A 15,075-nucleotide genomic window follows, 5' to 3' on the forward strand; every position below is an offset into this window, starting at 1 on the left:
CATTGAAATGATAATGCCCTTAGCAGAAAAATTCTGCATATTTAGAATGTTTTATTTTTTACCTCCAGGAAGTGCTGCTGAATTAAACATTATAGTACTTGAGTACTCATATGCTTCAAGTACCCATCTGGCATTTTTAGTATAAAGTAGAGTCTTAAAGCCTTCACTCCCTTTATGCAATGAAGATGAATCTGATCTCTCCTTCTTCATCTCATTCTTCTACTGTATTTTTTTAATTCTCCTTTTTATTTTGCCTGATCCTCAACAACGTTTAAGGAAGCAAATGTTACAACCCAGTATTACTTGGCTGATCTCAAAATGCTAAGAAGAATTGCATTAATTATGTTGCCATTAATTAGTTTGACATCTAAGATTAATAATTGACATGGCAGATCATTAGAAAATCCCAGTTCCATAAATTAGACTCACGAGAGAAGGTATTGTTCCTGTTGTGAAGAAAACTATGTGGCCAGCAAAAGAAATCTAAATATTATCAAATAATTGATTTATCATATGGCAACCTTTCCAACCTGATATCCACCAGGTGTGGAATATGCTGAGCTAGGAGAGGTTAAATTGTGATATTGCTTGCTGTAAAGAAACAAGTCATGGCCTCTAGCTACAAACAAGAAGATCAGAAAAATGCATAGAAGAAAAGGTTACTCATAACTATCCATTGAACATCTTTAACCCATTCTCACTGTGGAAAACAAAAAGTGTAGATTTGCTGATATAGGAGACTATTTGTAGCTCAGAGTTGAAACGATGAGTGCTTTATGCTCTCTAAGCTTGCTTGTTTTGTTGTAGACCAGGGGTGTCAAACTGCCGGCCCGCAGGCCACATGTGTCATGGCAAAACCACGCCCACCCCATTGCTGAAAATGGGGGGGAAAGTCACGATATGTCACGACACATTATGTGACGTTGCGAGTTTGATACCCCTGTTGTAGACATTTCATTACCCAAACTAGATAATTTCATCAGTGCTGGTAGGGGGTGGGATTTGTTCTCATTTTAATTTGCTCTCAACTTACCTATCCTGACATTCATTTATTGTATAGATCTCTGCCTTCAAAACACTTTCTGTTAAAAAAGAGAACAACCTAAGGCAGTAAGTTTCTTACATCACAACTCCCAGAGATCCTCTGAAGCTTGGTAGAAATGGTAATTCTTGATTTCATTGAAAATTTTCAGATACATAATTGGAGAGTAGACTTATTGATTTTATTTATTCATTATATATAAAATATCTGTGCAGTTGCCCAGCTTCTATCAAACTGTGGACTGCTCCCAACCAGCCCAACACAGTTAAAGATGCACCTTTAATGAACTGAGATCTCAATGAATTGAAACATTTAATGTATGAGGTCTTTGCTTCATCCACTTGGCATATCATTGAAAGATCAGAAATGGCTTCTAATGAAGAGAAGTTGTGCACCTGTTTGATAGGATCATTATCACAATTACAATAAGAAGCACAAAGGATATTTCAGTTTTAGGATAAGAAGATGAACCATTAGTTCCTAGTCCTATAACTATAAAGAGTCCATACGATAACTATAAATAAACCTTGAAAAATATACCTCCTTTTCTTGAGCCAAAAACCCCCTTTGAATAATATCAATTATCACAAGATAAAAGGAATAAATGTATTTTAGTTAATTATTTGTCCTGTTCTTGCATGTTATGTCCATTTCATTTTTCTTTTTAATTCACTCCTTTTTTCACTTTCAGTCTAGATGTGTTTCCTCGCAACAGTCACATAGACATTCCCATGCAAGTCAAATAAATATTAAAAAAACCAGAATGAAAATGAAATTACCAGTGCATTTACGATCAGTGTCTTCCTTTTTTGACCCACTAATTGTTAACTTGCAATTGAAGTTTTCTTCCCAATATTCTGCAAACCATACATTTCTTCTATTGTTTTCCAAAGTGCGGGATGTAAAATAGGTATCAAATCCTAAAAAAGACAGAGAGAACAAAATTGTTTGTTTATAAAAAGAAGTAGAATACAAGATGAATATTTTAAGTCTCCAAGTAGGAATAAGACACAAATAGAAACAGAGTATTAGTAATTACAAGAAAGACAGAGAGGGCAGCATCCACCAAATGAACTCTTTAATACCTCACATTATCTGTATACTAATGTTGAGATTAATAGGCTCATCCCGGGTTTTACTTTGATGGGAGAGAAAGGGGAAATTTTCTGTATAATATCCATAATTCTATGTAGAGTACTTCCGACAAATGCCTTTCTTTAAATCAACAAGGCTGAATGTTATAATAAAATAGTTATGTATGCTGAGCATACTGAGCTGGCTCACTCTAATTCATATAGTTTGGAGATCTACATTAATTGATTCATAAATTCAGCTATATTTGGCCTCTGGGTGTTGCTTCAGTTCTTCCCACTAAAACATAACACAAATGTTGTAACGTTGCTTCTCAGTTTATACACATGGGACAGCAATATATTAATGAAAAAAGTATGAGTCATTCCACCAAAAGCCATTTTGTTCCCCTAATGTAAGGCATAAACAGAATAACATTTTTTTAAAAAAATCACAATTTTAGCAAATTACCTTCAACTGCCAACTCACACATTTTAAAAGACTAACACTATAAGCCAAATCATTGACTTTCACCAGTTTTTATTCTATATCAGACACGTCAAACTCACAACGTCACGTGACGTCGCACAACATATTGGGACGGTTTTGCCATTGCTGGCAATGGGGTGGGTGCGGCTTCCGCACGATGTCTCCAGCCCATGGGTCGGCAGTTTGACACCCCTGTTCTATAGGATCCAAACTGGGTCAGTCACTGGGACCAGAGTTTTAGTCTTCTAAGCTTTTGGACTCATGCCAGAACCCATTCTCAGGGAACTTCCCTCTAGTGGATGTGTCCAGTTTTTATTCTTTTGGCATTGTCTTATGAGTAGATGATTTGTGTGTTGATCTGATAAATCATGTGGTCTGTATACCTTGAGCTTCTGCTGTTTTGTTTACAGAACAGGAGTAGAAGCAATTTCAGAGCAATGCAAAGAACCATTGTAATAAATCAATAGATGCAGCGGCTAAATCCTAGCCTTACATTCTGAATGCTGACCTTTGTACCCAAGGCATATAAAGCTCTCTGGAGAAGAGGGCTTGGAGGGGGGGAGTGGCAGAGGGTTGGGAGTGTCAAATTACAACTTTCAGTTTGGGCAATGTGGCACTGACAGCTATTAATGGGACTTCATGCAGCATGAAAGAGCAATGACTAGCTGTGATAACTAAGCTGTCAGCACAACTCATGCATTACAGGATTATAAATCTTTTGCAAAGCTCGGTATCAGGTATCTATATGACTGAGCTGTAAATGGAATTCTGTTTTTGTTTTATCTCTCTCTGACTCTCTCTGTGTGTGTGCACATACACACACGTGTGTGTTCCTTATTTCCCACATTAATGAAATAACTTATGCACCTGCTTGATTATGCTTCTTGGAGAAGTGTAAGTTGGATCACACAGCACGGACTGTATAAGTTGATCAAAGTTTTGGGAAGTCATTAATACAAAAACCAAATCATAAATAATGAACAATAAAAATTATTGGGTTTGATAAAATGAGGACCCAGATTGTTGGGGACAATATGCTGATTTTGTAAACTGGTTAGAAAATGCTGTAAAGCACTATGAAGCTGTATATAAGTCTAAATGATATTGGTCAAGGTTCTGACTAATGAAACCGAATAAAGTAGAACTCTGAGGATTGAGAATTCCTCAAAATACATATTTATTGAATACATAATATTGGCACGATCAAAAGTGAAACCAACTCTAAACTTTCCCCCAGAGATTCAAAGTAATTAAATGTAACAATTCCCTCCATTTTATTATGCTACTGATCACATTTTCCAATAAGTGCATTTGGCGGTCTTCTTGACAGTTCTCTCTGCCTTCAGGGTCTGGTGAGAATATTTCTTTCTATGTTTAGTCTAATAAAAGTAAAAACAACCTGACCTCCCCCCGCCCTTCTCTTTATGTGGCAACTGAGAATGAATGACAAAGATGGTGTCATGTTCATTGCAGAAGTTGACAGTTGGACCCTCCCTAAAGAAAAAAAGTTCCTGGAAAACAAGTTTATATACATTAGACATCTTTCCACCAGTTATGTACTGGAGGCTCTTTAGGCTTCTGGGGTTGCTTATCATGAAACTTTTGTATTAATCTATCTACTTCACTACTTTTAACCCAGGTAGCCTCTGACAAGGGATACCCCTTCCACTCCACTAGATACCGTAACTTCCCTTTATGCAGTCTAGAATCAAGGATGCATTTTATTTGATAGTGGATCTCCCTTTCTACTAGAATTGGAACTGGTGCTTTGTGAGGGATTGGACTCAAGGTTGAATCTGTCATTAGTAAACTACAATGGAATACTGGATGAACCTTTTCCAAAAGCTGAGGAAACTTAAGCTCAACTTTGACAGGATTTATGATTTTTACTATAGGGAAAGGGCCAATAAATTTTGGTCCCAACTTTTTACAGGGTAGCTTTAATCTTAGATATTTAGTCGAGAGATAGACTTTCTCTCCGACATGAAATGGTGTTTGAGAAGATCGCCAATTGTCGGCTTGCTTCTTGTGGATTTTAGCCGCTTGGTTTAAAGCCTGCCCAACATTTGCCCAAGCACTCTGTAATGATGTCATCCATTCAGTCAAGGCCTGTGAGGAGGGGGGCTCTTGAGGATATTCAGGCATGGGAACAAATTCCATGTCCTTTAAAAGGAACAAGTCCAGTACTGGTATGCACGGTATTGTTGTAGGCCACTTCAGCAAATGGCAGGAGGTCTGCCCAGATAGTCTACTGATAGTTGGCATAGCATCTTAGGTACTGCTCCACCATTGTGTTCATTCATTCATTCAGCAGCTCCATTCATACTCAGAAGAAATGCCGAGGAAAGACCTTGGGTTGACCCAATCAATTTCATGAACTCTCTCCAGAATTTTGCTGTAAATTGAACCCCCCTATCTGATATAATGCTTTTTGGGGCTTCATGGAGTCAGTAGAAGTGCTTCAGGAACAGCTTGGCTAATTTCTGGGCAGAAGGAAGTCCAGGACAGGCTACAAAATGAGCTTGATTTGGGAAAAAATATCAATAACGGTCCAAATCATTGTATTCCCACTGTTCTTGGAAAGTTCTACAATAAAGTCCATTGCTATCTGTTCCCAAGGTTGGGAAGGGTCTTCTACTTATTGTAATAATCCAGGGAAGTTAATGGGACATTTCTTCATAGATGCACAGGTTGCACAGTTCGTAATATAACTTTCAATGTCCTTCTTCATCCCTGGCCACCAAAATTGCCTCCTCATCAGATGCAAGGTTTTCAGGAACCCAAAATGACCAGCATCATGTCTCGATTGTAGGGCTTGGATTCTGAGAGTGCTAGGAAGGTAGGGTTTGGATCCCTTCCATGCAAATTCATCTCTATAGGTTAATACTTGTCTGTTGGTTCTGAACTATGGGTCAGACTTTAACTTGTCTTTGAGCTGCTGGGTGAAGCAGCTGTCAGGACTGGTGGGTTATTTTTGAGTTTTGCTGCCTAGTAGTCACTTGAGAAGCCCTTTGTGGTGGGGGAATGATGGCAACCTGATCCCTCCCCTTTTCTTTATGTGGCAACTGAGAACGTATGACAAAGATAGCGTCAGCTAGGCTCATTGCAGAAGTTGACACTATTGCTATTGTGTGACCACAGTTTTTGTTTTCTTTAGGAAATGTAGTACTGTTCAGGTAGAAATAGAAAAAGGAAATTACATTTTTAATAAGAGGTAGTCTTGACCAGGTGTATAAGCTATTTTAGGCTTCATTCTGTATTTTGATGATTCAATATTTACAAAAAGGCAAATTAATCTGGTAAAGAGGAAATTTGATCAGGTCAACTAAAACTGTTCACTGGGTGACAGCAATGCACATTTGATGTCCAGAACTCATTATGCCAATCTTAGTAGAAATCAGGCACACATAAGGAGGCAATGGTTAAATCCTGTTCAATTTTCTGCTTGTTCCTGTACATCTTCCCAGACAGAGAAGTAAGCAACCATGCCAAGGAATAAAAAGAGACAAGGAGTACATAGAACTGAAGAAACAGAAGAACACAGCTAAACAAATGAAAATATACTCCTTTTGGGATTCAGCCAAATAGTAATATTTTCTTCTACGTGCCAATCCTTCCTTTCCCTTCAAATGAAAAACACATTTGCCAAATGCCTCCATGTTGTTCCAAAAATATTGAAAGTAAGCAAGAGGGTTTTCAGAACAATGCATGTATACTTGGATTAGAATGATTAATAGAACCGTGATAAATGTTTACTTTAGTTTCATAAAAAAACCCATTGTAATCCGCCTACTAATGTTTGCTTAATTAGCCAAACCAGCAATAATATTAACACTCAAAAGCTTCTTTTTGTTGACAATATAAATACCCTACATATTCTCATTCATGAAATATTGGCTTCTTTTTGGCATAGCACACTTAATATTTTCTTCATTATCCACATATAAAAATCTTTTGAATTAAAGTCATGCAAGCCATTTTATGTTCGTTATCATAAAAAAGGTGTCTTTCAGGTCATGAAAACTGAAAAAAAATAATTTATTTATTCTGTACAGGTAATCCTTGACTTAGAACAGTTCATTTAGTGACCATTCAAAGTTACAATGGGACTGAAAAAACGTGATTTATGACCATTTTTCACAGTTACAACCTTAGAAGTATCACCATGATCATGTGATTAAAATTCAGACGCTTAGCAAGTAGTTCATGCTTATGACTGTTACCATGTCATGTGATCACCTTTGGAGACCCTCTGACAAGCAAAGTCAATGGGGAAGCCAGATTCACTTAACAACCATGTTACTAACTTATTAACTGCAGTGAATCACTTAACAACTGAGGCAAACAAGGTCATAAAATGGGGGCAAAACTTGCTCAAAATGACTCACTTAACAACATAAATTTGGGGCTCAGTTGTGGTCATAAGGTGAGGACTACCTGCATCCCAAAAGGTGTTCTAAATGTTGGGCCACAAACTTAACCCACATCATCATTCTAAAAGGTCACCAGTGAGTATATAAAATGAATTCATAGTGATATGTTTTTGGTTTGTTCTCTTTCAAGTGTAGGTAAACTAGCTTTAATATGATTGTCTGATTACATATGGACAACCTTCTGTCTACCATAATCTTTTGATTTCAACATGTATGTTTCCCCATTAAGCATGGAAGGAACTGGGGATATTTGAAAAGTCTGATTCTTCTAAGTACTAGTACAAGTTGCCTAACCAAAGCATAAATCAGAATAGATTTTGTCATTCTAAAAATGTTTTTCTGCCCCAAACCATACTAAAATACATTTGATTTCAATACAAATTTTAATATAGATTATATAACTCTCATATTATATGCAAGCAGCATTTATTCCTCTAAAACTATTATAAATTGCCTTCCGGGAAACTTAAACCTTTAGTCATAAAAAGTTATACTAAAACAAACATTTTACTTCAAATGTTATGAAAGAGGGTGATGACAAATTGTTTTTTTAGTCACTGTTACCTTAGAGAATAGATATGTAATACACTGATGATATAATGATCTTTCACGACACAACTTTCATATATCCACAATATTGCAAAACATAATTTAAAGCATTTGCGGTATATCACCATATGGAAAGACATTAACTATAATATTTCTTTCCATGTATTGGCATGTATTGTAAATGCAGTCACCAAAATTGTCTTGAAACTAAAATTAAACTATAGATGGACAAGATAAGATCTTATGGTATATCTTAAGGAACCTGCAAATTCCTACCATAAATCTAATGTTCAAATCATTTTAAACACTCTTGGAAGAATGTTTAATATTTACAGATCTGTTTCAAAGTCATGTTATGTGTTACGTTTTTAATACCTAGAGCAAGGGTAGGCAACCTTGGCTCTTTTATGACTCGTGGACTTCAACTCCCATAATTCCTGAGCCAGCATAGGTCAGGAATTCTGGGAGTTGAAGTCCACGAGTCATAAGTCCATGAGTCATAAAAGAGCCAAGGTTGCCTACCCCTGACCTAGAGCCATAGTTTCTCAAAATTGGATATTTCAGTTCTTGATTCCACTATTCAAATAAATAATTAGGTTTTTTTTGTTTAATTCCTTATAAAATTTGATTGTCAATTTCTTTTCAAGCCATGCATCCTAAAATTACATGTACCTCAAGAGCCAAAAAAAATCTTCCGTTGTTATTTTCAATTTCAGTTATTCTACACTATCCATTTCTCATGTGATTTGGGATAAGACATAACCTCTTATCTATTAATGACCAAATATTCCTTGCAATTTCTAAGGCTGAAAGGGAAAAACCCTGTTCAATATATCTGACCCTAAAACCTCCTAACATTTCAGAAGAGTTATATACACTACTTACCAAGTAGTAAGAGTGAAATATTAATTAAGTCTTGCTGCAAAATTATACCTATGTTAAATACAAGGCCAGTGATACAACTGAAAATCAATATCATGAAGTAATCTCAATTTGGCTAAGAACAGTTGAGGGTTTTTAGTCTGCTGTAATTCACTTCAATATATTTGTCTGTTAAAGTATCTAATAGGGATTAAGATTGGAATCCCTCTTACAATACACATTAATCTTGATGTAATATTCATTTTAATAGCACTAATCTTTCCCCAGACACTTAATGGAAATGTTAACCATTGAGTTATGTTTATTGAAGTTGTAGCTACTTATTTAGATGCTTAATACAACTTATTATGATATATTTTGAGAAATATTTCTCAATATCTCAGTATTTTATAGTGTCGATACAAATTTTAATTCTTTAGTCTATTCTGTTAATTTATTTATGCAGGTTAATAAAAAAAGGGGTGAGAAAGAAACTCAGTATAATACAACCTTGATTCTGTTTGATTAATGGGGGGCAGAGGAAAATTCTCACAGACTTTCAAGATTCTATTATCCACTAAAAATAAAGGAGACATCCAGTAGTACTTATATTATGCATTCTATGACCTAGCTAACCTCAAAGCCATATCAGGAATCTAGAACAGTCATTTGATATGATTATATGATTGATACAAGAAGGGGAAAGAACTGAGATATAATTGCATGGCTAAGGGCTAACTGGAAGAGATCAACCAAGTTAAGGTAAAATAGTATAATGAGGCCAACCAGTTTCCAAATTATGATCTTGAACATATGCCTGCCGTTACTAAAGGAAAACATCAGGAATTGCTATGAAATAGTGAATTTCATAGCAGTACTGAAATCAAATAAGCTGATAAGGATGAATATTAAAATAGAATACCCAAATACCAAGAAACAGGAACTATCAAACTGGATGTCAGAACAAAAGATGCCAAAAAATTGCCAAAAAAGGGGGGGGGGAGACAAAACCAAGAGAGACAAAGAACTCAGGAAGGAAGTTAACCAAGAATTACAGTATAAAGCACTGTTAGAAGAGAAAAAAAAGTTGTATTGTGATATGATAAAGCTATCAAGGGTGGAAATAGATTAGGAAAAATAAAGAAAAGTTTTCCTGAAGAGCACCAAACTCTGAAAAAGTCTCCAACCTCAAATTGGTGGGTGAATGGATGCCAATGGACAAATAATAATTGATTGAAACTCAAACCAAGATGAAAGGAGTATAGTGAAGTTGTCTCCAGCAAGTATATCAGCATCCAAAATACCTTTGAAGATACTGCCTATATACAAAAGCCTCTAGTACTAGGTGAAGTTAGATCAGCACTCTAGTCCTTACCAACTCAGAATGCTATAGGCACTGAAAAAATGTCTACAGAAAAATGCAAGCAACAGAAGAATAATCAGTAAATGTTCTAACAAAGCTTTGCCAGCAAATCTGAAGGACAACCCAGTAGTCAACTTAGGACAGACCTGGATGTTGGTCTTGAGGGAAATATTCATAAGCTGTTAACAAAAACAGAGCAGGGCCCTGGAAAAGAAATCAATTTTAGATGTCTGGCTTCTCCCTGACTCACTGGGGTATAAGAAAACAAATCAGACTTGCAAGATTCTGCTAAGTAAGCCTATTTCAATAAAGCATAATTCTAGCCTTCTCATGGAGTCCGTTTCCTGATTTGGACAACTTCAAAGGGCTGATATCAACAGATTGGAAAATGTTGGTCTATATACCAATACAAAAGAAAATGTGCAAAGTATAATACAATATCCAACCAATATGTTTTGTTGTTGTTTTGATTGTTTTTTTTTAAATAATGAGTTGTTAACCTTCCAGCTTTCTCTCTTGATTCCTAGCACTATCACTGGCTGACAAAGCATACTCAATGAGAAGTTATTAATGGTATTGCATCTACAGGGAGGGAACTAAGCAGTGGGGTACCTCAATGTTCTGTCTTAGGCCCAGTACTCTTCAATAACTTCATAAATGAATCAGGTGAGGGAATAGAGGGGAAGTCATCAAATTTGCAAATGACACTAAGCTGGCAGGAATAGCCAACACCCCAGAAGACAAGCTCAGGATCCAGAAAGGTTTTGACAGACGTGAACAATGGGCCCTATCCAACAAAATGAAATTTAATGTGGAGAAAAGCAAGGTTTTATACCTGGACATGAAAAACCAAAGGTACAACTTCAGATTAGGCAAAACCTGGCTCAAAAACAGTAACTGTGAGAGAGACCTTGGAGTCATAGTGGACGATCACTTAAATATGAGCCAGCAGTGTGCAGCAGCAGCCAAAAAAACTAATACAATTCTTGGTTGCATAAACAGAGGCATAGAATAAAAACAAATGAAGTATTGCTACCGTTTTATAAAGCCTTAGTAAGGCCACACCTGGAATATTGCATCCAGTTTTGGTCGCCACTTTGCAAAAAAAAAAAAAAAAAAAAAGTTGAGACTTTGGAAAAAGTGCAAAGAAGAGCAACTAAGATGATTAAAGGCTTGGAAACTAAAACATATGAAGAACGGTTACAGGATTTGGGTATGACCAGTCTAGAGAAATGAAGGGGGGGGGACATGATAGCAGTATTCCAGTGAAATAGCTTGCCTTCAGACATTGTCGGTGCTTCATCACTGGAGGTTTTTAAGAAAAGACTGGACAGCCACTTGTCTGAAATGGCATACTGTAGGGTCTCCTGCTTCAGTAAGGGGCTCGACTAGAAGACCTCCAAGGTCCCTTCCAGCTCTATTCTGATTCTGATTCATTATGTTTAACCTTTGCTGCTATACATGCTTGATATAATTTGTCGTTAGGTTTCTGGCATAAAGCAAATATTAATCTTTAACCACTTATTGCAGCTGTAGAACTAGCTCTGAGTCTTTTTCTCGTTGTTTTGAGGGCAATGTAAGAATAGATCTCCAGTCCGATTAATCATTAATTGCATTCCAAAGAATTAAAGTATTGGTAGTTCCCTGATCTATTTTTTTTACATTGCAATATTTTGTCAGTATAGTGCACAAAAGAGAATTGTTTGTTTTGGACTTTAAAAAATTCAAATAACCATTGCTTATTTGCTTATATATGCTTAGAACACTTTCTAGTTTCAGGAAAAAAAATGTGTTAATATACTTCTTTGTAACTGAAAAACAAATTAATTAATTAAAAGCTCTCTCTCTCTCTCTCTCTCTCTCTCACACACACACACACAAATATAATGTGTGTATGTATACATATGAAGTTCTGCAACTCACATACATATATAAAAAGAAAGAGGGAGGGAGGGAGGAAGGAAGGAAGGAAGGAAGGAAGGAAGGAAGGAAGGAAGGAAGGAAGGAAGGAAGGAAAGAAGGAAGGAAGGAAGGAAGGAAGATTGTAAAACTTTATATGTTGTAATGGAATGTGTGGATGACATGTGAACTAAGGGAAGAGATGTTGCAATCATACAAAGAAGGCAGGATTCCCTAGTGGGTTAATAGGAAGAAAAATGTAGGATCTGCCTTAATTAATCAAGCAGTTAAAAGTGATGGTGAGACGTTGGTACAGTACTTTCAAATTTGCAAGATGCTGTTAATACAAAGCCTTATAATAAAGTAAGAATTAGTTCAGTTATATATATATATATATATATATATATATATATATATATATATATATATATATATATATATGGATCTTTGGTTATTCGGGTTTTTCCCCGCGTAGAAAAGTTAGCTGGTGGATTTGTTCTGATTGGGTGGGAGTGTGTACGGGGAGGAAATCCACCAGCTAACTAGGACCTATGAATCAGCAAGGTCCTCCAAAAACACAACATCAAAAACACACCCACCATTCAAAACACACTCCCACCCAATCAGAACACACTTACTCCCCCAACCAATCAGAGCACACCTCCACCCACAGAACACACCCCCTCTGGCAGTTTAAAAAAGAACAAACAGCCACATGCTTCTCCCAGAAGAAGGAAGCAGAAGCCACCAGCCTGATGATGACGGATGGGATTCCGTCGAAACGTCGCCCCTACACCTTTAGTTCTACGCGGGGAAAAACCCGAATAACCAAAGATCCACATACGAACACCCGCGAAAACCTCAGAAAACAAATATCTTACCTCTACGGGGAGGAAATCCACCAGCTAACTAGGACCTATGAATCAGCAAGGTCCTCCAAAAACACAACATCAAAAACACACCCACCATTCAAAACACACTCCCACCCAATCAGAACACACTTACTCCCCCACCCAATCAGAGCACACCTCCACCCACAGAACACACCCCCTCTGACAGTTTAAAAAAGAACAAACAGCCACATGCTTCTCCCAGAAGAAGGAAGCAGAAGCCACCAGCCTGATGATGACGGATGGGATTCCGTCGAAACGTCGCCCCTGCACCTTTAGTTCTACGCAGGGAAAAACCCGAATAACCAAAGATCCACATACGAACACCCGCGAAAACCTCAGAAAACAAATATCTTACCTCTACGGGGAGGAAATCCACCAGCTAACTAGGACCTATGAATCAGCAAGGTCCTCCAAAAACACAACATCAAAAACACACCCACCATTCAAAACACACTCCCACCCAATCCGAACACACTTACTCCCCCACCCAATCAGAGCACACCTCCACCCACAGAACACACCCCCTCTGGCAGTTTAAAAAAGAACAAACAGCCACATGCTTCTCCCAGAAGAAGGAAGCAGAAGCCACCAGCCTGATGATGACGGATGGGATTCCGTCGAAATGTCGCCCCTACACCTTTAGTTCTACGCGGGGAAAAACCTGAATAACCAAAGATCCACATACGAACACCCGCGAAAACCTCAGAAAACAAATATCTTACCTCTACGGGGAGGAAATCCACCAGCTAACTAGGACCTATGAATCAGCAAGGTCCTCCAAAAACACAACATCAAAAACACACCCACCATTCAAAACACACTCCCACCCAATCAGAACACACTTACTCCCCCACCCAATCAGAGCACACCTCCACCCACAGAACACACCCCCTCTGGCAGTTTAAAAAAGAACAAACAGCCACATGCTTCTCCCAGAAGAAGGAAGCAGAAGCCACCAGCCTGATGATGACGGATGGGATTCCGTCGAAACGTCGCCCCTACACCTTTAGTTCTACGCGGGGAAAAACCCGAATAACCAAAGATCCACATACGAACACCCGCGAAAACCTCAGAAAACAAATATCTTACCTCTACGGGGAGGAAATCCACCAGCTAACTAGGACCTATGAATCAGCAAGGTCCTCCAAAAACACAACATCAAAAACACACCCACCATTCAAAACACACTCCCACCCAATCAGAACACACTTACTCCCCCACCCAATCAGAGCACACCTCCACCCACAGAACACACCCCCTCTGGCAGTTTAAAAAAGAACAAACAGCCACATGCTTCTCCCAGAAGAAGGAAGCATATATGTATGTATGTATGTATGTATGTATGTATGTATGTATGTATGTATAAAATAGTGGACAGTCATACATAACACACACACACAGGATTTGATTGCTAACAGAATCACCTCAGGCTCTCACCAGTTTCCTGAGACTTCCTCAGACCTGATGATAAAGCTGAGTCTTGAAGGAATATAACAGCAACAGTCACAGCTGATGCCTAGAGGCCAACTTAATGCTAAGGAGCTCACATCTGGTCACTTATGGATCAGCACCCTTGAAAACCTGAAGGATACATGCCTGCCCTTGAGTCTCAGCTGATACCATCCCAGCTGGGCCCATCTCCAAAAGGGCCACCATCCCTCCTTCTGGGTCCAGCCAGGTCTCGGTAATATATGCCAGGTCAGTCCTTTTATTGATGATTAGGTTGTAAAGGGGGAAAGATTTATTACAGCAGCCAGAAAGTGGGGCTTCTGATGTTCTACTGACTGGGTAAAGAAACATCTGTGAAATACTTCAGAAGTGTTCTTAATAGGGTGATAAAAATTAATCAGAGCAATAATTACAGTAACTATCTTTACCATTAAAATAAAATAAAATATCTTTCACTTTTGCAGTGTTCACATCTTAAATCAAATTTAAAATGGTTGTTAAAGATAATAGCTACCTCACATATTTTTATGGAGTATCCACTAATACACTATTACCCATCCAGTTCCTAACCCCTCAAAAACAGCTGCTCATTAGGTAGATTATATAGTAATACCTGGTTGCAATTTTTCCAGTTACAAATTTGTCATTTCTAAAAAAACTGAGGCCATTTATGTTTCAGCTGACTATTTTATCATGTCACCTTGTAGATGAAATATAAAATATAGGTTTCTCAACATCAGAATAACATTGTAGTATAATCAGTTTAAGGTAAAAGGTAAAGGTTCCCCCGCACATGTGTGCTAGTCATTTCCGACTCTAGGGGCTGGTGCTCATCTCAGTTTCAAAGCCGAAGAGCCAGCGTTTGTCTGAGGACATCTCCGTGGTCATGTGGCCAGCATGACTAGACGCCAAAGGCGCACGGAACGCTGTTACCTTCCCACCGTAGTGGTCCCTATTTTTCTACTTGCATTTTTACATGCTTTTGAACTGCTAGGTTGGCAGAAGCTGGGACGAGTAACAGGCGCT

At 37.8% G+C, this 15,075-nt stretch overlaps 1 protein-coding gene across 2 annotated transcripts in view; it reads right to left on the reverse strand.

Moving 5' to 3' along the window:
- The window catches only part of GRM7 (glutamate metabotropic receptor 7), a gene marked incomplete at both ends in the record, with an annotated part of 531,934 nt that overhangs the window by 187,124 nt on the left and 329,735 nt on the right, over positions 1–15,075 (reverse strand). For both annotated transcript variants that reach the window (XM_081320747.1, XM_081320746.1), the window contains one exon: positions 1,822–1,962. In XM_081320747.1, coding sequence (XP_081176873.1) covers positions 1,822–1,962 — 141 coding nt within the window. The remainder of the gene's footprint in view (positions 1–1,821; positions 1,963–15,075) is intronic.

The sequence above is a fragment of the Vipera berus genome (assembly GCF_964194415.1).
Source record: "Vipera berus genome assembly, chromosome: 2".
Lineage (NCBI taxonomy): Eukaryota > Metazoa > Chordata > Lepidosauria > Squamata > Viperidae > Vipera > Vipera berus.